The sequence below is a fragment of the Zootoca vivipara genome, chromosome 9, assembly GCF_963506605.1.
Source record: "Zootoca vivipara chromosome 9, rZooViv1.1, whole genome shotgun sequence".
NCBI lineage: Eukaryota > Metazoa > Chordata > Lepidosauria > Squamata > Lacertidae > Zootoca > Zootoca vivipara.
The window spans coordinates 14979321-15006639 of NC_083284.1; the positions used below are offsets into that span (position 1 = coordinate 14979321).

At 45.4% G+C, this 27319-nt stretch overlaps 1 protein-coding gene and 1 non-coding gene across 10 annotated transcripts in view; both read left to right on the top strand.

Moving 5' to 3' along the window:
- The window catches only part of PTPN13 (protein tyrosine phosphatase non-receptor type 13), a 144583-nt gene that overhangs the window by 94021 nt on the left and 23243 nt on the right, over positions 1–27319 (top strand). For 3 of the 9 annotated variants that reach the window (XM_035114073.2, XM_060278416.1, XM_060278422.1), the window contains 17 exons: positions 1533–1671; positions 3470–3622; positions 4580–4762; positions 6973–7135; positions 9916–10339; positions 11392–11489; positions 12777–12866; positions 13265–13372; positions 13988–14119; positions 15672–16135; positions 19106–19249; positions 21857–21950; positions 22750–22835; positions 23129–23248; positions 23521–23683; positions 26357–26571; positions 26664–26762. In XM_035114073.2, coding sequence (XP_034969964.2) covers positions 1533–1671; positions 3470–3622; positions 4580–4762; positions 6973–7135; positions 9916–10339; positions 11392–11489; positions 12777–12866; positions 13265–13372; positions 13988–14119; positions 15672–16135; positions 19106–19249; positions 21857–21950; positions 22750–22835; positions 23129–23248; positions 23521–23683; positions 26357–26571; positions 26664–26762 — 2875 coding nt within the window. The remainder of the gene's footprint in view (positions 1–1532; positions 1672–3469; positions 3623–4579; positions 4763–6972; positions 7136–9915; positions 10340–11391; positions 11490–12776; positions 12867–13264; positions 13373–13987; positions 14120–15671; positions 16136–19105; positions 19250–21856; positions 21951–22749; positions 22836–23128; positions 23249–23520; positions 23684–26356; positions 26572–26663; positions 26763–27319) is intronic. The other 6 variants (XM_060278419.1, XM_060278423.1, XM_060278420.1 and 3 more) reach the window with 4 other exon arrangements.
- On the top strand, positions 11589–11668 carry TRNAK-CUU (transfer RNA lysine (anticodon CUU)). Its single transcript has one exon. It is a non-coding gene; the product is annotated as a tRNA-Lys (tRNA).

The window sequence follows — 27319 nt, forward strand, 5'->3', positions numbered from 1 at the left end:
GCTGTACAATGGCTTGGCTACAAATAATAATAATTATATAATTGATTTGAATGTGGAGAATGTTTTCAAATCTTAAATTTCTGACAGTAGGCTGGTTTCTGCACGCCCCTCTCTATCCTCCCATCGAAACAGGCAAGAGAGTCCAAGGGCACATTGTAGCCATGCAAAAATACTTAGGGTGCAAAGCTAGGGGTGTGGCCTGGGGAGAGTTTTGAGGGCCATATAGTGAAGCCTGGAGGGCCACACTTGAAACCCCCCCCCACAAGGCCTGAGGTTCCTTATGCCTGTTGTGCACCAGCCATAATTTGCTACTGTGCTTTGCCCAAACATAGAAGTGGCAAAGTGAGTTCACAAAGAGATGGCATGAACACAAAATTTGTTCCCAATCCTCGCAAGTTGTGGCTTGGAATATTGGAAGCATTATGTGCGAGTTGGGCACCATGTGTGGTGCTGCAGAGCATTTTTGATGATGGGAACCCTGGTAGGGTAACTCATATCTGTTAAGCAGGTAGTTAAGATGCTTTCATTCCAACAAACGTTTAGTGCGGGGATGGGGCACCTCAGGTCCTGGGGCTGACTGTGGCCCTTGAGACCCTTCTGTCTGGCCCTCGGGACTCTCCCAAGGTCACACCCCCTCTTCAGCCACACCCTCTTCTCTCCAAGCCACCCCTCTCCAGCCCTATTTCATTACCTTGCTTGAGTGCTTTTGTCAGGCTAGGGTGTGGCCTTGAATTCTCGCTTGCCTGGATGGAAAATAGAGGGTGTGTGCATATATTAACACTGTTGTTCCAGGCACTCTTGCTTCTGGCCCTGCCTACCCCTGGCAAGTGGCCCCCAGAAGGTTACCTAAGAAAGAACGGAGCCCTCAAACTGCAAAAGCACCCCCATCCATGTTTAATGTATTTTAACATTGCCTGTTGCAGATCTGGGTTTTAAGAAATGCACTCTTGTTTGAATTGCAATGAGATTTTTAATCATCGGTGGTGGGTGAGGTGTCCTCTTTAGAACCAAAAGGCAGTGTAAAAGTGTGCTTATAAATAAATACAGTATTGTTACTGTACAGTTCAGAGAAGTTTTTTAGTGTGTGATGTTGTATTGTGCTTTTACTGTTTTTTGTTGGGAGCCGCCCAGAGTGGCTGGGGGAATCCGGCCAGATAGGCAGCATATTAATAATAATAATAATAATACTCATGCCATCGGAATAAAGCCTTACTGAGAAGACTCTGCTTTGATCAGCATGCACTGATTTCCACACATAAAACAAATTCAAGCACAGACTTCTTCCCAAAAAAACCCACCCATTATTATTATTTCCACACTTTTCCCTTTGGCTATCTTGAGACCCCTTTGGGGGCTGAAAGGGGATATGCAAGTAAATTCCAACAGTGTGTGATATTGGAGGAAGCTTATTCCATCTCTTAACCATCTTGCTTGCACATTTCTCTGGCTGTGCTCTATGAATTTGGTTGCTCTCTAAAATGTGGGTTAGAGAAGGGACTGTGCTCAGGTGCCCCCTCTTTTTCTTCCACTAGGCATACTTTGACGTGCCATCAGTATTACCTGCAGTTAAGGAAAGATATCCTGGAGGAGAAGATGCACTGTGACGAGGAGACAGCCTTGCTGCTGGCCTCGTTGGCCCTCCAGGCAGAATATGGAGATTACCAGGCTGAAGTAAGGATAATCTTTCATTTGTGAGCAGCCTCTTGGTTCTGTTTTGCAGCTCCTGTGCCTGCTGTGTAGATCGATGCGTCTCAGTTTTAGAATCTAGAAGGCTATATAAATGCAGATTTTTACTGGTTCGGTTGATCGGCTGCTTTGAACACAGGGGGAAGAACACAAACAAGCTTTCAGGAATGAACCGCGTGATAGCCATAGAATCGACGATTAGCAGCTAGAAACTAGAGCTGGCTGCCTTAGCCCCTAGTGCTGAACCATGGTTTGGTTGCAAGGGTGGCTAGCCTGCTGGCTGCATCCATCCTGTCAAGCATGCAGAAGGGACCTGCCATGGTTGGCATCCTGTCTGTCTAGGGAGACAATGAAAGACTGCACCCAGGGGTGAAGTCAAACTGTTGGAGAGTTACAGTGGCTGTAGAGACCAATAAAGGAGAGACCTGTTTTGTTGCAGCTGGGGCAGATGAAGGCGTCCAGTTTTGCTGATGCAGATACATCATGGCATTTCTTCTCTCTGCACTCCTCCCAGCGGTCATTCCTCCTCTGGTCACTGCTGTGGATACACAACCTGACTATCAGTCTCCGGGCACTGCAGTCTTCTGCAAGGCGGGGTTGATGTTGCTAACCTTCATGTCAAATTTACAGACATCCTTGTGCTGCAGAGTTGGTCCACCAGCAGGCCTGGTGTCTGAAGCCAGCTCCCCATAGATCGCGTCCTTGGGGGTCCTGCCATCTTCCATTCTATGGAAGCGACCCACCAGCCAGTAGATAAAATCCCTGTTACTTTTGGAAGCAATGATCTTTAGGGTTTACATGCAAATTGGGGGCCAGTGTCTTCTCCATTCAAAGCCAAAGTGATCCAATTCTTTTTGGGTCTTTAATTCAGTGCTAAAGGCAGAGGAGGGTTTCCTGTTGATGTCACAGGAGGACAAACCTGAGGCCAGATCCGACTACTAGGACTACATTTCCCAAATCAGATGTCGCTGATAGGATGGTCGGGAGGCAAGCCCAGAGCAAGGCTTCGTGTGGAAACACAACTTGCCATTTGAGGGTGGGCAATCATGCTGTATCTCCATACAAGGATTGAACAAGGCCATCGCCCCTGATGCTCAGGCATAGCTGGGTAGCACCATTCTGCTGCTAGAGGAAGTACAATCTCTTCTATTTAGGGCTCTTGGGAGCGTCCAGTTATTGGGCATTCTTCTGGCCCACTAGCAGTTCTCTCACTTTGCAGTGGCATATCCTGTCTTTCAGTTTAAAGCAGGCTTCCTCAAACTCGGCCCTCCAGATGTTTTTGGCCTACAACTCCCATGATCCCTAGCTAGCAGGACCAGTGGTCAGGGACGGTGGGAATTGTAGTCTCAAAACATCTGGAGGACTGAGTTTGAGGAAGCCTGGTTTAAAGGTAACTGCAATATGTCCTCTTCACATAGGTCTTGAGCCAAGGGTGAGGAACCTTTATTTCTCCAGGGGTTGCTGAACTCTACAACTCCCATGCTTGCTGGGGCTGGTGGGAGTTGTAGTTCAGCAACCTTTGGAAGGCCAGTGTTTCCCTGCACCTGGTCTTGGGTTTTCTGAGGGTCAAGGGGGTTACATTTGCCACTTTCCAGCTTCTCGGTTGATGTTTTTATGAATAGGATCGCTGCTAGCTCCTAGGGAGGTGTGTCATCCATCATCCACATCTCTGCTATTCAGGCATTACCAGGGTGGCACATCATTCAGCCTGCAGCCGGGTTGGGTTGTGCCTGTGGATTCATACCTTGCTCTTACGCTTTTGCTTTCTGTTTCTCTTTTGTAGGTGCACGGCCTATCCTATTTCAGAACGGAACACTATTTACCAGCTAGAGTGCTGGAAAACCTGGACCTGTCTAATGTGAAAGAAGAATTGCCAAAACTGCATAGCAGCTACGCAGGTGCTTCTGAAAAAGAGGCAGAACTTGAATTTCTCAAGGTGAGTACAGGAAGTCAAGCGTGGAGCCCACCACATTCGTTTTCATTAGTGGTTTCCAAGCAGATGAAACCCAAGTGGTGAAAAAGAGAGAGAATGTAACGAGGTTGGGGAGCCTGAGGCTCTGAGAGCTCAGTGTGCCCCTCCAGCCCTTTCTGTCTGGCCCTTAGGATGCTCCCCATAGCACACCCTATACTGGTCCTACTCTTCGCCTTCCTCGATTTGCTTTTGAATGACTGGAATGTGTGTCCCTGAGTGGTGCCAGTGCCTTTTGCACCTGGGTGGAAAGAAGTCTGCATGTAAACCTCTGGCTTTTGTTTAGCAGAAACGCAGCCTGCTGCACAATGGAAAGGGTCATAACTGTTGCTCCGCCCACTTTTGCCTCTGGTCCTGCCCACAACTGGCATGTGGCCCCTGGAAAATTGCCCATGAGGCAATGTGGCCCTTAGGCTGGAAAAGGTTAAACACTCCTGAAGTATAGGAAAGCCACATTATACATTTCGGAACATCCTTACTGATTTTTGGTGACATCTTACACATAGGTTGCAGCTGGCCAGAGGTAACCATAGCAATTATTTTTCAGAGTAACAACCAAGAAATAAGATGTGTTTAAAATACTGTATCTATCTATCTATCTTTCTATCTATCTATCTATCTATCTATCTATCTATCTATTTAAAGTGATTTGTTTCAGATTTAATATGTATTCATTGGCGTAGAACTAAAGTCTCACACGCATACGTACAGTTTTGTTATTGAACATGATTAATGTACAATGTTGTATGTTCACATTTGTTTTTATGTGAAATAAGTAATGAGAACAGAGGGTGAATCTGATTGCAAGGCCACATTTTTCTCCTTTTGAACTGCACAATATCATTTTTACACTCGTCAGTATCCTCAAATTAACTTTTCTCACAAACATTTCTCTCTTTCTGTGCCTCCTTTCTCGTTGCGTAGATTTGCCAAAGGCTGACAGAATACGGCGTTCATTTCCACCGCGTGTTGCCGGAGAAGAAATCTCAGACTGGGATTTTGCTGGGAGTTTGCCCCAAAGGAGTTCTCATTTTTGAGGTCCACAATGGAGCCCGCACACCCGTCCTCCGCTTCCCGTGGAGAGAAACAAAAAAAATCTCATTCAGTGTACGTTGGTAACATTTCCTCCTCCCACCACCACCACCAGTACAATCACAGACTGGACAACTCAATGCCTGCCTGCCCACCCACCCAGGAAACTCCAGTTACTGTATTGGCCCGAATATAAGACGCATCCGCAAATAAGCTGCACCTTTAAAATTGAAGGAGGGAAAAGAAGGAAAGACAATACCCGGGCTGCTTCCTGGGGAGGGCATACTGCTTTGCTGGCAGCCTTCCCCCCTCTTTCTAGCGGCTCGGGGGAGGCTTTGGGGGGCAAGCGGGCTGCGCAATGTTGCCCTGCGTTCCTGGGTTGCTCTTGGGGGGGCGTCGGCAAAGAGACATGGCTCCCCCCCCCAAGAGCAGTCTGGGAGCATGGGGCAACGGCGCGCAGCCCGCCCACTACTCCCAAGACTCCCTGGAACCATTGGGAGAAAGGGAAGGTCTCGAATATAAGCCACACTTTTAACTTATCGCTGTCAGAATTTGGAGAAAAAGTATGGCTTATACTCGGGCCAATACGGTATCTACAGTATTGACATGCCAGCATGCCAGAAGAGAACAAGAGGAGGATACAGTGTGTTCTATAGTTTGTGGCAAATAGTTTAGTAAAAGCATCCCCAAACTTCGGCCCTCCAGATGTTTTGGACTACAATTCCCATCATCCCTGGCCACTTGTCCTGTTAGCTAGGGATCATGGGAGTTGTAGGCCAAAATATCTGGAGGGCCAAAGGTTGGGGGTGCCTGGTTTAGTACTACAGACTAGATGAACAGCAAGCCAGGCCATGTCATGCTAGAGAAGTTGAGGAAATTTGCTAGGCAGTCTGTCCCTGTGCAGTTGGAGGCATCTCATCCACTGAAGACCGATAATGGAGTGGGAGGAAGTTTACAGTATAGTTCTTCTGAGACTGTACCACTTTAGAATGCAAATGGGGGGGTACGGGGGTTGCATGCATAATTGCTTCCTTTCCGCCAGTGCCAAAATTCTTCATGATAGGCATTTAGACTGACCTTTTCCTCTTTGCTAAGCTACCATTCTATATGCAGGGAAGCTTTTCCCTTTTTCTTTTAACAGGAGGAGCTCTCAGACATACAGGCCTCCCTCTGTATTCTGAGGTGGTGGAGTCTGGGGAGGCTTGTGCCACATGGTGATGTGTTTTGCGCCCTGAATGTGTAGGTTGACTCTGACTCTCTCTAGTGTAAAGAGCAGAATCCAACTAATATTATGGCACTTTCGACTCCCATTGATTTCAAGCTGTGGAGTTGAAAAGGTGCTCAATTTAGTGTTCCCTTTTAGTTCTTCTGTTCCTCATTCTTAGCACCAAGTGGTGAACACTGAAAAGCAATGCCTGTGGGACCGAATTACATGTGATGTTAAGTTTGTGTAATCATTTGGAGATTAGCCTCAGTGATGGGTGGGTAGGAGCAGGAATGTGTCACACAAAGGGGAGAGTAGTATTTTCCCTGTACACTCCGCCCCCCCCCCCAGAAAAAAAATGTTTTTGGCATCAGTATAAGCTTCAGTTCTGCAGCAAATAGCAGATTTGGAAAAAGAGGATTGGAGGAAAGGACTAAGAATCCCTCCAAACTGGTGTTTTGCGCAACAGGTACTTTCTGCAACATGTCATTAACACAAAAATTGTGGATTTATACTGGGCCCGTCCACACATCATTCCGCTTTATTCGTTGTTCTGAGATGTTGCCACATTTTTGCCATCTGGTGGGACCCACATTCCCTGTAACGCAACGAGAGTGGAACAAAACCCAGAACATTAGTGGTATGAAATAGGAAAGGAATTCAGCAGTCACCAGCTGGAAAAAAGGCAGTGTGTCCACGCTGAAACTTTTCCAGGCGGAAACTATATTGAAAGTGGAATTGCATATAACTGCCCTGATAGAATCATGAGCCCAAACCATCCTTAATGCACAATAAAAGGGGCCTCTGGAGGAGCGCTAAACCTCCACACCATAATCTTGATCTTGCTTGTCCTGCACTTTGAATACTTTCACGTGCAGTATAACCCTTGCATAATATCCAGCTGAGCTATAATTGCATTTTCTGCACCTCACGTTTTGTAGTAATGAACAGTGTCGCTACAGCAGTCCAGTCAATTGTTTGCTTATTGCACGGTCGGTTCTTGAATAGTGATTCGCATCGCCCCAAAGCTGGAAAGTATCATATATATGTGTCTGTCTCTTACCTGTTTTTCCTGCTACAGAAGAGGAAGATAACTCTGCAGAACACATCTGATGGTATAAAACATGCCTTCCAAACTGACACCAGCAAGACCTGCCAGTACTTGCTACAGCTTTGCTCTTCGCAGCATAAATTTCAGCTCCAGATGAGAGCCAGGCAAAGTAACCAAGATGCTCAGGAAATAGGTAAGCACAACGGCTGGTGCTGTCCTCTTGCTCCTCCTGCTGCTGTTGCTAATCTGTATACCGTCTGTGTGTTGGACCTCAGCTTGCAGAAGAGAGAGCTACTCTGGGAACAACTCTTTGAGAAGAACGGCACATAACTCAGAAGCTCAAAAGCTTGCATTAGGTCCCCAGGCCAGGTTCAAGGTTCTTGCATTAATTTAGAAGGTCCTTAACAACTTGGGGTGTTTGAATACAACTGCCATCATCTACAGCTGTTAAATATAATTGCTTTAAAAAATGTAGGGAGCAATAAAGCATATACAGTGGTACCTCGACTTACGAACGACTCGACAACCAAATTTTTCGACTTACGAATGGGGCTAATGGCAGCGCACTTATGAATGTCTTGACATCCGGAAAAGAACTGCGGTGGTTTTAGATAGGGATTTTTCGACTTACGAATTTTTAGATAGGGTTGCTTCAACTTATGAATTTTTCTGTTTCCAATGCATTCCTATGGGAAATCGCGTTTCCAATGGCGGTTTTCGACTTACAAATTTTTCGATTTACGAAGGTGCCTTCGGAACGGATTAAATTCATAAGTCGAGGCACCACTGTATGGGCAAATAAATTAACATGAATGTTGCCTGCTAATAATAATAATAGTTCTTGCCACCTGTGTATATACTACATATTTGTTGTGAGAAGCTGACAAAGAGACAATAGTTCGGTGGAGAATGTTCAGCCCATGGTGTCTGCCAGAAACCCAGCTAACAAGGTCTTACGGTTAAGGAGGAGGAGGATTAGTTACAAATGGAGAGATAATGGTTTCTTTCATGTAAAACCTTTGTAAGGCGAGTCTTGTGTACAGCACTGGGCACTGAGCTTAAAAATACAAGAGATTCAAATTCTTGAAAGAGTGCAGAAGAGGACTGGCAGAGATTAGATGGAGATTAAGTGTTACATCGAAAGGCTTCAAAGAGCTGAAGACATTTCATGCTGGATAAAAGAGAGAGGCGGCGCAATAAAAGGTGTGTGCATTTGAAGAGCCTCACAGCACACCCCTCTGTATGCTCAGTCAGAGGTTGAAGTCCCAAGAAAAGTATGTGCAGGAGTTTTGGCCTCAGCCAGAAGTCCTGTCTGTCCCAAAACAGGTTGGCATTGTGAAGTTTGGTTACTTTAGAACCGGGTGCTGAAAGCTCAGCTCAGATTTGGGGAGAGGGCTTTGGAGGCAAAACTGCTTCCCCTCTTTTGCATTTCAGGAGACTTTGCAAATTTAGGTATGGCAGTGTTCTGGAATCTGCTGGAGTTCTTGAAACTCTGCCATTTTATATCTCCCAATGTACCCCATTCCGAGAATGGTAGCAGCCACAAATGCATGGAACCATCTTTTTTTTGTAGCAGCCATCGCTAACCCTCCCTCTTTAAAAAAATAAACCTTTGAGAGTGAGGCATTTGGGGCGATCTAAAATGGCAGCCTCTAACCCAAAAAGGCAGGGGTGAAAAAACATGGAAAGGGTATTCCAAAGGTGAGGTGCCACAACCCAAAATGCTCTGTTCCTTGTTTCCTTCACTACTACCTCAAAAGAGAGAGCCAGTCAGAGCAGGTCCTCTGAAGAACATCTTAAATGTCAGACAGGCTGATGTGAGAGCAGATGCGCTTTCAGATATCTTTGTCCCAAACCACTTAGAGCTTTGAAGATTCAGACTAGTGCTTTGAATTGTGCCAGACACAAATTAGCAGCCAGTGTAGGTCTTTAAGTACGGACAATGTAATTATTCGCATCACTGTTGTTTGTACTGGTGAGCAGCCAAGCTATTGTATCATGCATCCAATTTGCAGACGGGCTTTGATGGCAACCCCTCTCCCCCTGGATTGTGGACTGCTTTTTGTCCTAGAAATATTATTATTATTATTATTATTATTATTATTATTATTATTATTAAGACAACTGAAGGCGGCCCAGTTTCAAGAAGTTTTTCATGTTTGATGCTGTATTGTTTTTAATATTTGGTTGGAAGCCGCCCAGAGTGGCTGGGGAAACCCAGCCAGATGGGTGGGGTATAAATAATAATAATAATAATAATAATAATAATAATAATAATAATACAGTGGTACCTCTACTTACGAATTTAATGCGTTCCGAACGCACATTCGTAAGTCGAAAAAAATTGTAAGTCTAATCCCATAGGAATGCATTGGGAGAAAAAATTCGTAAGTCGAAGCAACCCTATCTAAAAATTCATAAGTAGTAAAAATCCTATCTCAACCGCATCCAAGATGGCGGACGGAGCTCCATTCGTAAGTAGAAACATTCATAAGTAGAGTTATTCGTAAGTAGAGGTACCACTGTAATACAGTGCCCACTGGTAAGTGTTATTTTTAAAACATTAACTCAGTGTGTGTGTGTGTGTGCATATAGGGCTGTGTGTGCCCTATGCATTTAAAGTGCATGGCATCCCCCCCCAAAAAAAAAAAAAATCCCAGGAAACTGTAGCTTACCCCTCACAGAGCTATAATTTCCAGCACCGTTAACACATTGCAGTTGCAAGGATTCATTTGGGGGAAGTCACGCTCTTTAAATGTATGGTCTGTACACACCCTAAACATCACCACCCATTTAGAGTTACTGCTGGATTGTGGCTGCTGAGTGTATTGAATTGGTAAACATTGGAGCCCCGTAGAGCTTTAAGAGGCACGGCTGACATATTTATTTCTTCCAGATTTCTCAGTCTACACAGAAGGCATTTTGAGGTGTGTTTCCTTTAAGTGCATAAACTAGTTTCCCATCTCCTTGCAGAGAGAGCATCGTTTAGGAGCCTCAACCTCCACACGGATTCTGTCAAAGGGTTCAACATGGGCCGTGCCATCAGCACCGGCAGCCTGGCCAGCAGCACACTGAACAGGCTCGCGGTCCGGCCGTTGTCGGTGCAAGCAGATATTCTCAAGAAGCTCTCCTACTCTGAACTCTCCCTCTTCCAGTCTGCCCAGAGCTGTTCCAGGGACAAAAACGAGAAGCTGCCCTGGGAGGAGAGGCCCAGAATCATGAGCAAATCCTTTCACGACCTGACCCAGAGCCAGGTGTCTGTCAGCCCACTTCGGAAAAACGTTATCGCCCCCGTGGACGCCTCTTCGCGGAGAATGGAGGAAATGATGGGGAAGATCTTCCAGCAGGTGCCAAAATCTGACGCCGAATCAGCGGCTGGAGGAGCAAAGCTCAACAAGTAAGGATCTCTCTTGCGGACTGGTTTTAACATGGCCATTCCCATAGGTACATCCCTTTGAAGGTGCTCTGTGTAATGTTTAAAGGAGAAATTGATATCGTGGCCCACCACATGCTGGGGGACTCCAGCTCCCATCAGACTCTGCCACCTTGGAGGAAGTTGTGGTCCATCAGTATCTGAAGGGCTATACAGGTTCCCCATCCCTGGTTTAAAGTCTCCCTTGCATAGCCTGAAACACAGGCAGTGCCTCCAAGCCACCTGTGCTGAGTGAAATCAGTGTGTGCATGGAGGGCAAAGCATGGGATAAGAGGCTTTTCATTTTTGCGCCTGCCACTGCCACAGGTTAAGCATTTCTCAGTGGCATTCGCGTGGAGGTTGCAGCATTTAAAGTGGTATTTTTTTTTACTCTTGCTGTACTCTTGGCAAAATCTGTGTACACCGTTTTTAGGGAGGGCGGTTAACCATTGCCACAGAAGTTCTCCAAGTCCTCTCTTGGTATTTACAGCATTTCCTAATGCCCTGCAGTCAATAGTTGGGATCCTTGGCCTATATTAAACGGTTGGTGTCTTTAGGCCAAAAGCAAGCAGAGATCCATTTTTAGACTTGTTTTGGATCGAAAGCGAATTCCTGAGCATTTTTGCAGCACTTCCACCTTGTTATATTTTCCTAAGCTTTTTACAGTTCAGTGACCCATGCCTCAGATGTCAGGGGCCAACCGTGTGTTAGGACGTACTGCAATTTTGCAAAATTGCAGGATTCGTTTTCATTCCATCTTCCTAAAATCTCTTCACAACCAGCTGTTTCATACTTATTCCCCTGGAGCTCTGATTCTATACACACAGAATAAACATCTCCATGTTCACTGATTTCCACTGGTGCATTCTTAACACGCAGAAATGGTGTTATCTTTACACCAGCTTGTGTTTTGTTTGTCATGTTTATATCATCATCATTATTATTATTTACTTTTTCCTTTGTTCCCTTCTATGTTCTGTTTTCCTCTCCACTTCTCTTTTGCTGCTTCTCTTTCGCCATTCCCCAACCACCTTTAGTTCACACTCTCATGCAGGTTTAAATTCCAGCCTAGAAAGAAGGAAAAATGAATCTGATTCTTCATCCACTGAAGACACTGGCCAAGCCTATGTTGTAGGTCAGCATTGTTTGATTCAGAACTTTTTTTACGATGAAATTTAGACCTAATTACTGGATTTCCAAAGGGTCATTAGTAATTAACTTGAACCGTGTACAGACCTAATCCTGGGATAGCTCAGTCGGTAGAGCATGAGACTCTTAATCTCAGGGTCGTGGGTTCGAGCCCCACGTTGGGTGAAAGATTCCTGTGTTGCAAGGGGTTGGACTAGATGACCCTCAGGGTCCCTTCCAACTCTACAATTCTATGATTCTATACTGTCATTTTTAGTGATGCTGATTCCCCCCACCCCACCCCACTGAAGAACTTAAGGACCACAGCTCCTCTTTATAAAAAGCAGATAGCCTGTTCCTAGATAAACATTGCAACAAGAACAGTTGCACTGCAATGGTTAGGAATGTAAGAAGCTGTCTTGATAACAAATTGGGCGGCGACTGGGCTGTCTAGCTCAGTGTTGCCAACACTGACTGGCAGTGGCACTCCAAAATCTCCAGCCCTACTTGGAGATGTCGAGGATTTAACATGGGACATTTTGCATGCAGAGCGTGTGGCTCTCCCACTGAGCTATGAACCCCTTAAAAGAGAGAGAGATCAGGGGACTTCACACACAGGTCCAGTCACTCATCTTGTGCCCCTGTTTAATATAGTTCTACTACCTTTGTTGTGGGTGGAAGCAGGCCCATGCAGAGCTGCTCTGAGGCTCGGGGCAGGATTCTTGTTAGAATAAAGTTATAAACTCGTGGCATGACAGCGAAAGTCTAGGGGGGGGGGCTGGCCTGCTTAGCCCTCCAGGGCCCAGGAGCAAGTGGACCCAGCTGCCCTTGCCCTCCATGGGCCTGGATAGTTCTTCCACTGCATGAAGCCCCTGTAGCGTGGTGTCACTTCCAGAACCATAACCTTTCTTGCATGAGGAATATCTGACTCTGGAAGACCCTGCAAAGGCACAAGTTAGATGGAATCTGCATGCATTAATGTACAGATATTCAAAACGGGGCCTGATTGCTTTGTGGAGATAAAATTGTTAAATGTTCATCAGATTGCATATGCTAAAGGATGCGTTTCATGTAGGAAGGAGAAGGCCTTCCTTTCCCCAAAACGTTGAAGCAGTGTCGAGCCCTATCATTAATGCCCCTCTTGAGTTGCGAGAAGAGTTATATTTAATTACACAGCGAATTCAAATGAAGCTTGACTTGAAAGGGTTCAAGTCCTTCGTGTTATGTCATGTTCCAAGAAATAAATACACCCTGCTGTATCTCAGTGACTCCCCTCCCCTCCCTTTCCCTACAGACGTTCTACAAACAAAGCAGAACCCACTGTTGTTGCCAGAAAGGGAGATCAGCTTGGTAAACTTGAAAAAAGATGAAAAGTATGGCTTAGGTGAGTTGATGTCACTTTGAAAGTCATGTGTAAAGACAGAAATGGTCAGAAATTAAGCATATAGCTTGATTAGGTGGAACAGGTTGTGGTGGAGTTCAGTCTTAAAAGTGCCTTTTGTTTTTTGAATGAAATGTTCCCAGGTTTAGAAAGCAATCAGACATTGGAACAGACTTAACACTTGTTGCTATAAAGTCATCAGCATGGTCTTATGTCCTACTTCACTCTACCTCTAGATTCCTCATTGGGGGTAAACTGACCATTAGCCTTATCTAAGATATTGGAGGACACCCCTTTGCCCAAGGGAATTCTTAGTAAACCACGGTCAGTGGATCTCTGAAAATCTCATGAAACATTGCATGAATGTTTTATAAAATTTACAAAATAACTGCTTTAAACAGGGTTTCAGATCACTGGTGGGGAGAAAACTGGAAAGCTTGACCTTGGGATTTTCATTCACTCAATAACTCCTGGAGGACCAGCAGATTTGCAGGGATCGCTAAAACCAGGTAAATCTTAGGCTTGCTACTGTATGTTGAAAGAAAGCAGTAGAAATACTGCCAGAATATTAAAAACACTGACTTAAAAAAACAAATATAATAGACAAAAGGTACTACATACATATTTAATGTTGAAATGCTAAATGTTGCCGTTGGCAATGACATTAGAAGTAATTGGAAGACACACTTGCCACTAATTTTGGAAAATGAAATGCATTGAACGGCCCTGTCAGGCAATTACCCTTTTTATGTAGGCGAGCTATATTGCTAACCATCTGCAATTGATGGCTGCCTGTTGTTTGGTTTGTTAGTTTATAGCTTAACAGCTCATCTTGGAAAAATAAAGTTTCAGTGCTTCTTATCAGGACCAAACTAGATGGTGATGTGAGAGAGATCCATTATCTTTCTCTCCCTTTGTTGAAACACCCCTCAGAGTGGGGTCTAATTTGCGTGGGAAAACATTGTAGGGTGTGAGTATTATCTCCTATCTCCCTCCCTCCCCAGAACCAATGGGGCTAAATAATAGCAACTTCAGAAGGGAGCTGTGTCGATCAGGGGTAGAGGCCCCTCTGTAAAAGCTTGAAAATGTATTGTTTTTATCTCCGAATCAATCTCTCACCATAGGGGACCGCTTGATATCAGTGAACAGTGTGAGCTTGGAAGGGGTCCACCATCACACAGCGCTGGAAATTATTGAGCATGCTCCAGAAGAAGTGACCCTTGTCATCTCGCAGCCTAAGGAGGGGCATACAAAAGGTATTCCCCTAAGTGTTATCATTATTGTTTGTCTGCCCCACCCCCTGCGGACCAACTTTGACAGGTGGCTGGGAAAACTCACCTGTCAATCAAATGGCATTATCCTGCCCTCCTGTCAGAGTCCCTTGTGCCTAACAGTCAGCTGGTTGTTGGGTGCTTGGAAACCACAGCACAAAGGGACCTGCCATACCTATTCTTACCAAAGCACAGAGCAGAGCTCTAGCAAGGCTACTTTCTGCAGAGATCAGCTGTGTGATTGATCCAGCCACGTGTGTACCTGCCTCACACCTGACATCACATATGAGGTAGGTAGGCATGGTTCAGGGAAGACACCCATGCTGGGCCAAATTTGACCCACTGGCCAGAGATTCCTCACCCCTGTCTTAGATAAATAGTTGGTGTAATCTGCAAATTCTGCTAAGTTTTTCTCCTTTCGTACATCTATACACAATAGCTCAACCCAGTTGCAGTTGTTGTTGCAATTAGAAAGTAATTTCCATGTTCCCCTTAAGGCACTGTTATGCAGCAGGTTTTAGCAGGAATTGGCTATACCTCCGGCCACATATCCAGGGGTTCTGCAACACTAAAACTTGCCAATTAACACCCAGCTAGCATAATTTATCATCCGATAAAATTAGCTTGTGGGTGGAAGGAAAGGGACAGCTTTGGAGCAAAGTTGCAAATCATTGGGGGTGGATGGAATTGATAAGCTGACATGGCTCATTAAATCAGGGTTTGTTTGTTTGTCTGTCTAAATATTTGTACCCTGCCTTTCGGCCCAGATAGCCCCACAAGGATGCTTGCAGTCATTAAAAGCAGACAGTAAAATTCCAAAAGCAAAAGTACAACAACTTATAAGCAGTAAAAGCAGAGAGAGAGGAGTCACCAAAAGGCTTTGCATGAGGGGAATCCAGACTAAAGGCCTGTTGAAGCAAAAATGTTTTTATAACCTGCTTAAAAGGCCATTAAGGAAAGGGTCAGTTTGGCCTAAAGTTTCCTGATCTGGGTGCCAATTAGGGGTGGTAAATCCAGCTTCCAAGCATGATTTAGGATCTTGGTAATCAGATTCTTAGTTCAGATGCAATAGGAAATTACACCATAATGCATTTTATTTATTATTTATTCGCTGGTTTGCTTGAAATTTTATTTTCCACCTTTCACCATGTAGGTCTTAAAAGTGGCTTGCAGCAATAAAAACATACAATATAGAAAAATTTAAAACTAAATTAAACTTCCAAAATTAAAAATTTAAATCCCCAAAGGAAATAAAACACGAAACAACTGAGAAGCATTCCGGTTGCAAAGGCCTCATGAAATAAGACAGTTTTTACCAGTTGTCTGAAGCTCAGTAGGGTTGGCACGCTTCTGATTTTTTGTGGCCCATGTAGGGCTGAGACGGAAAGAGGGAAGGATTTGGCTGTAGGATGGAGCACCCAGGCACAAGACCTGAGCATATTTTGGATTATTAAGCTGAGATATGTATGTCTCAACTGACCAGTATATTAGGTTATTTAAATAATGTTTACTGTTGGGAATTTCCCTTTCTCCTCAGCACCATCAAATCTCCTCAGCGGCACAAAGGGGTATTTTAAAAGGCCGCCACTGACACCAGACAATGAGGCAGAGTCGTCTTCAGAGGAACACAACCGGCCACTGGGCCAGCAGAGGCCTACCTCTGGGAGCTTATCTGGCCTTGGCTCAGGTAAACGGGACGGAAGCCTCAGCTCCCAAGACTCCAGGACTGAGAGCGCCAGCCTGTCCCAGAGCCAAACAAATGGTGGTTTCGGCAACCATATCGGCGACAAGCCCCAGCCGGAATACCAGAATTGCATCGATTCCCAGCTTGCCCCTTCCAAATTCAGCGAAAGAAGCGGAGCATCTTCGGAGGCAAACACAGCAAAGGCCAAAAAGGCTGGGATGGCGGAGGCTGTGGAGTATTCTGACCGAGGAGATTCTGACATGGATGAAGCCACTTACTCCAGCAGCCAGGAACCAGCAACAGCGGCCGCCAAAAAGGCATAGTCCATTTCTATACCACTTTGCTTTACCTCCGTACCATCCACACCATACCTTTAAAGCGCTATGGTGCTGCTTTAAACAGTCATGGTTCCCCCCCCCCAAGAATTCTGGGAACTGGTTTCTTAAGGGGCTGAGAGTTGTTAAGAGACCTCTAGTTCCCTCACGGAGCTGCCAATACCCAGAGTTCCTTGGGAAAGAAGATTGATTGCTCAACCACTCTGCAAAATGGTATCTCTGTGAGGGTTTAGCTCTCAGCTCTCTTAACAGTTCCCAGGATTCCTTGGGGCAAGCCACAGTTGTGAAAGTGGTATAAGAGTGCTTTAAATTTATTGTGTGGATGAGGTCTTACTATAATTACTGGTTTGTTTCGAAAATAAAACAAGGGAGTAAGTTGGACTAGGCGAGGATCTCCTACCAGCGCTTCCATTGCTTAACCGCTCTGGCACTTTTTACTAACACTTTGGGGGCTTATTTTCCCAAGGAGGAATTCCTTGCAAGCGTATATTAGCCTATGTGATCAGCAAAAGAAAAGGCAAGAGCTTAGTTTTGGTTCCAGAAAGCCCATTTCAGCATGCTTGCACTATTGATCGTGAGGTTCCCCACCCCGGCAAATCCCCACCTGCCTGGGAAATGGACACTTGAGATGCCTGAGCTTATAGAGGTCTCTTTCTGTTGTGGGTATGAATCATTTTAACAGGAAGGTTGCTGGTAAACAGGACAGCAGCACACTAAACGCTTTATAAAGAGTGAGATGCTGTTCCAGGTGGTGACGGCTGCCTTATGGGATAATCATGACGAATTCAGTCGGCAGAGACACGAGTCACTTACTCAACATTATTTCCTCTCATTGTACTTCTCCCCCCCTCACTTAATAATAATAATAATAATAATAATAATAATAATAATAATAATTTATTATTTATACCCCGCCCATCTGGCCGGGTTCCCCCCAGCCACTCTGGGCGGCTTCCAACAAAACAGAAATTCTAAAATACAGAAATCCATCAAACATTAAAAGCTTCCCTAAACAGGGCTGCCTTGAGATGCCTTCTAAAGGTCTGGTAATTGTTGTTCTCTTTGACCTCTAGTGGGAGGGCATTCCACAGGGTGGGTGCCACTACCGAGAAGGCCCTCTGCCTGGTTCCCTGTAACTTGGCTTCTCGTAGCGAGGGAACCGCCAGAAGGCCCTCAGCGCTGGACCTCAGTGTCCGGGCAGAGCGATGGGGGTGGAGACGCTCCTTCAGGTATACCAGACCGAGGCCATTTAGGGCTTTAAAGGTCAGCACCAACACTTTGAATTGTGCTCGGAAACGTACTGGGAGCCAATGTAGGTCTTTCAGGACCAGTGTTATGTGGTCTCGGCGGCCGCTCCCAGTCACCAGTCTAGCTGCCGCATTCTGGATTAGTTGTAGTTTCCGGGTCACCTTCAAAGGTAGCCCCACATAGAGCGCATTGCAGTAGTCCAAGCAAGAGATAACTAGAGCATGCGCCACTCTGGCAAGACAGCCCACGGGCAGGTAGGGTCTCAGCCTGCGTACCAGATGGAGCTGATAAACAGCTGCCCTGGACACAGAGTTGACCTGTGCCTCCATGGACAGCTGTGAGTCTAAAATGACTCCCAGGCTGCGCACCTGGTCTTTCAGGGGCACAGTTACCCCATTCAGGACCAGGGAGTCCTCCACACCCACCCGCCTCCTGTCTCCCACAAACAGTACTTCTGTCTTGTCAGGATTCTGCAGTCCTATCAGGGTAATTTTTGTTGCCTCTGTAGTCACAGACTAAAGAGAGCCTAGGGCTTGCCGATCAGAAGGTTGGCGGTTCGAATCCCCGTGACGGGGTGAGCTCCCGTTGTTCGATCCCTGCTCCTGCCAACCTAGCAGTTTGAAAGCATACCACTGCAAGTAGATAAATAGGTACCGCTCCAGCGGGAAGGTAAACGGCGTTTCTGTGCGCTGCTCTGGTTTGCCAGAAGTGGCTTAGTCATGCTGGCCACATGACCTGGAAGCTGTACGCCGGCTCCCTCGGCCAGTAAAGTGAGATGAACACCACAACCCCAGAGTTGTTCACGACTGGACCTAATGCTCAGGGGTCCCTTTACCTTTTATAGTCACAGGATTTGTTTACAGGCAAGGACCGTTTTTCGTGATCGAGCTACATTCCATTCACCCAAGAACACCCAGGGGTGGAAAGAAAGTCCATGTGGAGTGGGTGTGGTCTGGGCAAAGTCTTTCTTTGGGTGACATAGAGAAGTTCTCCATTCCCAGTGTATGGCGCACCCCAGAGATAATCTTGCTTTATACCTTCTTCCTAGGCAGCTATGTAGCAGAGGTCCTCAGAAATAGGAGCTTAGTTACATGCTGGTATTTCCCTCTTAGTCTGACCCTGGAATATCCCCCACCCCCACCCCCCAGCCTAAGGCAGTTTTCACAAAATACTTCTTTTATCCCGTTTTAACATCCTTTATCCTACCCCCCCCTCCCCGCTCCTTAGCCAAAACCTGCCCACCTGGTGCCTTCTGTGACCAGGTCATGTGAGGGTCCTGTAGGTCAGCTGACCGCTTGCTCAGGCACATAATGCTTTTATAGATCAGCTGCCTACACATGGCTGCATCACGCCGAGCGATTTTGGCAGTGTATCTGACCCATGCAGTTATTGGCATATGGATTCCTTCATTCTGAGAGATCTGTCACTGCAGATGCTTTGATCCATAACATCATGAACGTTGCCTGAAACACTCCATCAAATGGTAGTTGCATTTGGATATATCTGCTTAGATTTCGAGAGTGCTTCCCTGTTTTTACCTGTGTTGTGTTTGTGCATGCGTGAATATTTATGTACGTATAATCTCATTTTACCCCCGTTTCAAACCTTTGGCTATCCCTGCTGAATATGTAATACAGTCTCTAACAGGGTATACTCTCTTTTTTTGTCTTTTCCTCTCTGTTTTTTGTCTGTTTTTTTGTAAAGGAGCCTTACTTCATGAATTTGGCCAACTCAATGAATTCTAAAAAGTTTTCTTCACCGCCTCTTAAACCTGGAGATATCTTTGAGGTCGAACTGGCCAAAAATGATAACGGCTTGGGAATAAGTGTCACGGTACTGTTTGACAAGGTTTTTAGCTGTTTTCTCTTTTTTTCTCCACTCCAAGCGACCTGTTAAAAATGTATGGTTTACAGGGTAGCAGTGGACCTTAAAGAGGCACTGTCAAGTAGTTAAACCTGCTGCTAATATTTAACTTCTCTCAACAACTCTCAAGGCTGAGGTTCTGCATGACATTACATGCAAAGGGGAAGGATTCAGGGCAAGTTCTGCACATCAGGAGAAACCCGAGTGTTATGTTTTGTTCCTTGGAAAAAAAGAAACTCACACACAGAGTGATTTGGTTCGTACATCACAGTAAAGCAAACTGTTGTGCATCACATATTGTTGGACTCCAGCTAGGTATGGGGGAGCAATTCAGTTGAGTTCTCAGTTAAAGGCAAACCTCCCTGGTTTTTGCTTTCCAAATTGATACGGGAGCCAAAACACAGCCATCCTTCAAAATCTGCAGTTCCCTGATTTTTGCAGTGCCATGTAATGTGTAGAAAAACACCAGTATTTCCCACAGCACTCAGGATGTGCAGAGCTTCCCTAGTTCATGCATAAACTACAACTGAGATCAGAATTGAGTTTCCTAACGTATTACTATGCTGATAATGAATGGAAGCAACAGCAACAAGAATGCATAGTTTCCCTACTTGTATTTATAACACTGCAGAATTGCAGTTGTGACTCTCCAGGTCCCTGCAGAAAGGCTGCTGAAATCAGTGAATTACCTCTCAAGCTTAATTCTTGACTTTGTATGTGGCTCTGTTGCCACTTATTGGCACCTGACCGCATCGCCAGAGGAGTCGATATAGCCTAGTCACACATCCTCTGAGCTCCCTCTGCCGGTTGCGAAGCAGAATACTACCAAATACTTATATTTACGCACAGTTTCTCTGAGTTGTAACTCATGGGTGCTTTTAAAGGCAGCTGTGCCTTCTTTCACCTTGTTCCGCCCCCATCCCTTCATTCGCGCAAACACCCCACTCTGCCTGTTGTATCAAGCAGAATTTTAGTTGCACCCCACCCCAGTAACCTTGGGTAGGAGGCAGGAGGAACAGGGTGGAAGAACCTGCAATTGCACTGACTCTTGACTTCTCAGCATATTGACCATTTCTGCATTAGAAGCTGGCAGCAGTAACCTCACTTTTTGGCATGCCTTTTCAATTTTATAAGAACGTAAGCTGAGTTCTGTACATGATCCTTTGTACTTAATGGGCTGAAACTACTTGACAATGTCACTTTAAAGATGAAACTCCGAAAGCGGGTATACAATGCCGTTTCCTTGTGTTTATCGCTTTTTGTGGGGGTGTCTGAAAAGTGCTTTTTTAATGGCAATCTTTGGTTCACTTTCCAAAGATCAGATTGAAGGATTGCAACTCAGAATTTTGGAAAGCAGTTTGGACGAGCAGAGTTGAGTAAATGCAGAAGCGGTATTTGTGGCTCACTCAAGGAAATCAGCTCAGGCATATTCCCCAAGGCATTTGTCCAAATTATCTAGAGTTTTCATCCTTTTCAAAGTAAATCAGTTTGCCATAATAATTAAACACATTTCCTGCTTCCCTGTAACACACTTTAGAGTAGCACAGTATTGTGAGCACATTGGTTGCGATTTCTAATCTGAAACAGAAAGCAAATGTGTTTTGCTGGCCCTGTACTGAATACTGTCAGCTTGGAATCCTATTAACACCTACATTGGAGTGAACCTACTGAGCACAAGAGAGATTTACTTCCAAGTATGCATACATAAAATAAGGCTGCTAGTTTAAAAGCATAGGAAGCAGACACTCTTAAGGAAGGAGTAGCCTTTTGCTTAAAGCAGAGATGGGGAACCTGTAGCTCCCCAGTTGTTACTGAACTACACCTCTCATCATCATTGACCGTGCTGGCTGGGTCAATGGGAGTGGGAGGCCAACCATTCTGAAGAGCCACCCTCCAGTTTAGGATTCATAGACCCCTCCCTGCTCAAGAACCACGTTTCTTAAAGTGGACAGGTCCCCCCCCCATTGTGCTTTCTGCAATGTTGTGCAAAAAGAAATACAACAATTGAGCTTTTCCCTTTTTGGAGATGCAGCAGTGTGGAAAGCTTCACCAGTTGGATTCTTGCCTGTTGCGCAGCAGTCAAAGGCACAGTAAACTTAGCAGGAAATGGTGGCCGGCTTACTGCATTTCCAGACATTAAAAGAAACCCACCACCTAGCCTACTGAAGTTTCCTTTTTTTTTCAACTGTGCTTTCCATAACTCAAGAGGAAGAAGTGCATCTTAGTTTCCCCCTCTCTGTGTCTGTCTATATCGGAATGGCTGGACATGCATGATATACCTTCAGACTCATGCTTTGTTAACCTTCACAAATATTTTCAATAGTTCTGTTATCAGAACTTTAAACTAGAATTCTGTACCCAGAAGAAGCCTTGGGAACCATCTCTTCGCTTGCATGGGGCTCAAAAAAAAAAGAAAAAAACACAATTCCTTCTATAACGTTCTGGGTTTCATTTTCGGCTGCCGCTTGTCCTTGCTGATAGCCTGCATGAGTATGTTCTGGATTCCTTTAAAGGATTGGGTTGGTGCCTTTGGTTTTGGATATCTGGTTTTCCATGAAGGTTGTAACATTCGTCCAATTTATTAACCTGCAGGGTGGTGTGAACACCAACGTGAGGCATGGAGGCCTGTATGTAAAAGCCGTTATTCCTAAGGGAGCAGCTGAAGCTGATGGGAGAATTCAAAAAGGCAAGTATAATTAACCTTTATTTTCACATTGGGATTCTGCAGCTTCCTGGTTAGCAAGGATTCTTGGAGAATATGAGAAAAGGGGGCCTATCAAGACCCTACCAGCCTCAGTAGCTATTTAGGACCTCAGTGTACAGAGGCAGCATATTCCTGGATATCAGATGCCGGGGACGGGGGTGGCTGGTCAGATTCAGGGACATCTGGCTAGAAACAGGACACTGGTTTTTGGAGCCTTGGCCTGACCAAGAAGCTTCTTTTAATGTTTTCATTCCACTGGTGCTTTATCCTGCACAAGTCTTTCTCAAATGAATAGCTCAGAGAGGAGACTTATTTCGTTGAGTTGGGCTTAGCCTCTGTTTACGGGATTCCTATAAACCAGGCACGTCCAACAGGTAGATTGTGATCTACCAGCAAATCATTGGACGTCTGTGGTAGATCACTGGTAGATCAGTGGCTCCCCCCAAAGAAGCTGAACAACTGTGGCTCCCCTAAAAAAAAGCTCAACATTTTGGGCCCTTCATCCCCCCAAAAACGGGCCTTCTCTCCTTCCTAAAAGAAGTTCAGCAATTTGACCTGAACCCCACATAACAGGGCTTTACTACCTTAAAAAAAAGCTCAAAAACTTTGACCTGAACACCCAAGAAACAGGCTTCCCTCTTCCCTAAATAAAAGCTCAACAACTTTGACCTGAACCCCCCCAAAAGGGGGTAGATCACTGCCAGTCTTTAACTCTGTGAGTAGATTGCTGTCTCTTGGGAGTTGGCCACCCCTGCTATAACCCTTCGTTGTCGGTTCCTAGGTGACCGTGTGCTTTCTGTCAACGGGGTTACTTTGGAAGGAGCTACCCATAAACAAGCTGTAGAAATCCTGAGGAATACCGGCCAGGTAGGAGGTTACAGCCTTGTTCCTCTGGGGGCAATTCCTTTGTTACATTTCTAAGTTGCAGGAAGTTCCTGGGAGGAGGAGGAAGAAGAGTGGCTATTGCTGCCACCATCCACCAAGCCATTCTCAGCCATAGCAGAAGTGGCTTGCTCATTCTGGCAGCTGCTGCTCTCCCCCTTGGGGCAAAAGCAGCAGCTGCCAGAGTCTTCCCAGGAACTGTGGCTTTTGAAACATTAAGCGGTGCTGCTGCTGTCTTCAAAGATATGGTCAAGTATGTGGTGGCTCTTCCCTTCCAGAACTGTGTGGCAAAGGTCAAGCGAATCCTGGCGCCGTCCGCGTATTCTGGCTGCTGCTGCTGCAATACAGGGATACTTCCTTATTTGAGGTTCCAAAACTGGCAGAAGCAAGACTCAAATGCAAGCATTCATTTCTTAGGAGATTCACAACGTGAATTGGTTATTCATTCAAAAAAATTATTCACAAATCATTTCAGTTGCTGGTACCCTCATCCAGGAGCTAGTCAGAAGAGTTGTGTCTTTTCCTGTTTCCTAAAAGGAAACAATGACGTAGCAACACACAGTAGTGGGGAGAGCATTCCACAGGTGTGGAGCCACCACTAAGAAGGCCCTGGTGCTGCATACTTCAGCCTGTGCTGAATGGCTAAATGTCTGTACGCTTGTTCCTGCAGGAGGTTCGCCTGGTGTTGGAAAAGGGCCAGCCTCCAGCCGCCAGAGTCCATGCTCCAGTTACACCACAGTGCACACCTCCAAACCAGCCCAATCACGCGGGGGCACCAGAGAGACCTGTGAAGAAAATGACACAAGCCAGAGACTACAACTTTGTCACTGACGGTGAGATTCTGTCGGAATGCAAAGTGGGCTTGAACCTCAATGGGTTATTCTTATCTCTAGAATGGCAGGCCAGTGGACTGAGACATAACATGACATTAGAACGACTGCAGTGTCAAACCCTTTGAGTAGAATTGCCTGGTTGATTTATTGATTGTATTACTATTCCATTTCCAGTCAAATGAATACCAAAGTGGCTTACAAGCAACAAATAAATAACAATGATAGAATGGAATATCAAAAGTACAGTGTGAATCATATCATATAATTAACAGATCTTAATTAAAACGGGGACCCAGGTGGCGCTGTGGGTTAAACCACAGAGTCTAGGGCTTGCTGATCAGAAGGTTGGCGGTTCGAATCCCTGCAACGGGGTGAGCTCCCGTTGCTCGGTCCCAGCTCCTGCCCACCTAGCAGTTCGAAAGCACATCAAAGTGCAAGTAGATAAATAGGGACCGCTCCGGCGGGAAGGTAAACGGCGTTTCCGTGCGCTGCTCTGGTTCGCCAAAAGCAGCTTTGTCATGCTGGCCACATGACCCGGAAGCTGTCTGCGGACAAACACCAGCTCCCTCGGGCTATAGAGCGAGATGAGCGCCGCAACCCCAGAGTTGTCCGCAACTGGACCTGATTGTCAGGGGCCCCTTTACCTTAATTAAAACAATTGCCATCTATAAATCACTATTAACAGAGCAGTAACAAACAAACAAAAAAGCTAACATCACACTTACAGTGTGAGTCATAGTACAGTGGTACCCCAGTTTTTGAGTGTTTCAGAAGCTGAACGTTTCGGAACGTGAACGCCGAAAACCCGGAAGTAATTGCTTCCATTTTCAAATACGCGTCGGAAGTTGTACAGCTTGTGCTGTGGTTTTTTTCCTTTTTTCTCCATTGACTTTGCCAACCGCCCTTTGCACCTTGGTTGTCAAACATTTCGGAAATCAAACAGTCTTTCGGAATGGATTATGTTCGACAGCCGAGGTACCACTGTTTATGATTAACAAATCACTGGCATTTAGAATCAATATTAACAAAATAACTTAAAAAATAAACTAAACGCTATTAAGTTCACACACACGCACTCCCCTTCTTCCAATGACTCATAATCTTTCACTCTATTCAGTTCATTAAAATAACAGTAGCCCTACGGGGTGGTGCATGAGCTCAATTAAACCATTTGGACGAAACAGTAATGACCGTAATTATTATTAGCCCGCTTCTCCTTCAAGCAAGAATCATCGCTTACTTGCTTACCTGACCTACCTGTTCTCTGTTTTCATCACTTCCTGTTCTCTTCCCCCCCACACACCATTCACACCATACATTTAAAGCACTATGACACCACTTTAAACAGTCTCGCCTTCCCCCCCAAAATCTTGGGAACTCAACAACAACAACAACAATACTTTATTTATACTTTGCCCACTCTTGGAGGCTCCCAAGAGAATATTAAATTAAAACACGATAAAGCATCAAACATTAAAAACCTCCTTAAACTAGGGCTACCTTCAAATGTCTTCTAAAAGTCAGGTAGTTGTTCATTTCCTTGACATCTGATGGGAGGGCGTTCCACAGGGCGGGCGCCACTACCGAGAAGGCCCACCGCCTGGTTCCCTGTAACCTCACTTCTTGCAGTGAGGGAACTGCCAGAAAGCCCTTTGAGCTGGATCTTAGTGTCCGGGTTGAACGATGGGGGTCAAGGGTTTGTTAAGGGTGCTGAGAGTTGTTAGGAAGCCCCTGTTCCCCTAACAGATCTATAATTCTCAAGAGTTCCCTGGGAAGGATTGATTGTTAAAGCACATTGTAGCTCTGTGGGGGAGATAGAGGACTTCTTAACAACTCTCATTAACCTTTACAGACTTTCCAGTTGTCATTACTGATGTTCGTTTCAGTTTTCCCGCTTGAGACTTTGTTGCCATTGGAAGTAAACCAGGCCCCTCATGTAAAGAAAAGAATTCCTATCTGTTAGTGTGTGTATTCATATCCTGGGTTGTTTGGTTTGGTTTTTCCTTACCACTTGCCCTATGTTCCAATGGAATTAAATTATGAAGGTATTGTACCCTTTCTCCCAGTTCAGTTATTGTTCACGCTTGACACCCTCCATTCTGCACTCCTCCACGTGGCTTGGACTGCATCCACACCTATGTTTAAAGCACTATGCTACCACTTCCAACAGTCATGGCTCCCCCCCCCCCAGGGAATCTTGGGAAGCTACAATTCCCAGAGCGGTTTTGCTATCAACCCCTCTTTCCAGAAAATTCTGGGAATTGCAGCTCTGTGAAGCTAATAATCGTGTAACAACTCCCAGCATCCTTAATCAACTTCAGTTCCCAAGATTCTTTGGGTGAACCCATGGCTGTTAAAGTGGTATGACAGTGGCTTAAATGAATGATCTGGAAATAGATGGATGATGTGTTAATTTCTGGAGTACTGGCTGCTTTCGCTTGGTGGGCAACTTGTCCCAAGTTTCTAACGAGTGGTATAAAAAATGTTCTGTTCTCATACTTCTGCAGCAACCAGAGCATCTTAGGCCGCGTGAGTATCGATTTTTCTGCTTTCCTTTTGTTGTGGATGTGTACTTATGCATCTTGGTGCCTGAGGAGACTGTTTGAGCATGACCAGCGAGTGAGATCAAGCGTCTTCACGTGTCACAATGACATTTGCGATTCTTTTCTGCAGACAACACGTTTGAGGTGAAGCTGGTGAAAAACAGCTCAGGCCTAGGCTTCAGTTTCTGTCGAGAGGACAGCGTTTCTCCAGAGCAGCCAGGTTCCAGCATAGTCAGGGTTAAAAAGCTCTTCCCGGGACAACCTGCTGCAGAAAGCGGACAGATCGAGGTTGGGGACGTCATCCTGAAAGTGAACGGGGCGTCTCTAAAAGGACTGTCCCAACAGGTCAGCAACTCTTTGTGTCCGCTTGTTTCAGTAGTAGACATACCTTCCTGGTCAGCGTTTGTGCCTGATTTTCGAATCTCTTGTACATCTAGGAGGTTATTTCAGCTCTTAGGGGAACATCTCCCGAAGTCACCCTTCTCCTCTGCAGGCCACTTCCTGGGATACTGCCCGAAATTGACCCTTCTCTGCTGGTAAGAATGGTAGTCCATTGGGTGTTGTGAGTGACTTTTTATTAAAAGGTGCATCAAAAGATTCCATTATTATTATTATTATTATTATTATTATTATTATTATTATTATTATTATTTGCATACCGTCCTTCATCCGTAGATCTCGGGCCGGTTCGCAACATAAAATTACAATATAAAAAGCACAAAATATAGAACAAAAATAGACCAATAATCCCCTCCTCCTGCAATCACATTTAAAAGGGTATAGGGCAGGCATGTTCAAAGTCCTTTTTGGGGGCCCAATCCTGCCCATTAGTCGGTTTAATCTGGCCCCTGTGGCAGTTTATTTCCTGGGGTAAAATCCTAAAAAAAAACTCAACTTCAGTCCTAAAAAAAAGGTTAACAATGGCCCTTCACTTCATCAAATCTGGCCCTCTTTGAAAAAAGTTTGGACACCACTGGTAAAAGGTGATAATCAGCCAAAGGCCTGGTTGAAGAGGAACGTTTTCGCCTAAAGATGTACAACAAAGGCACCAGCCGAATCACCCTGGGGAGAGCATTCCTCAAACGGGGAGCCG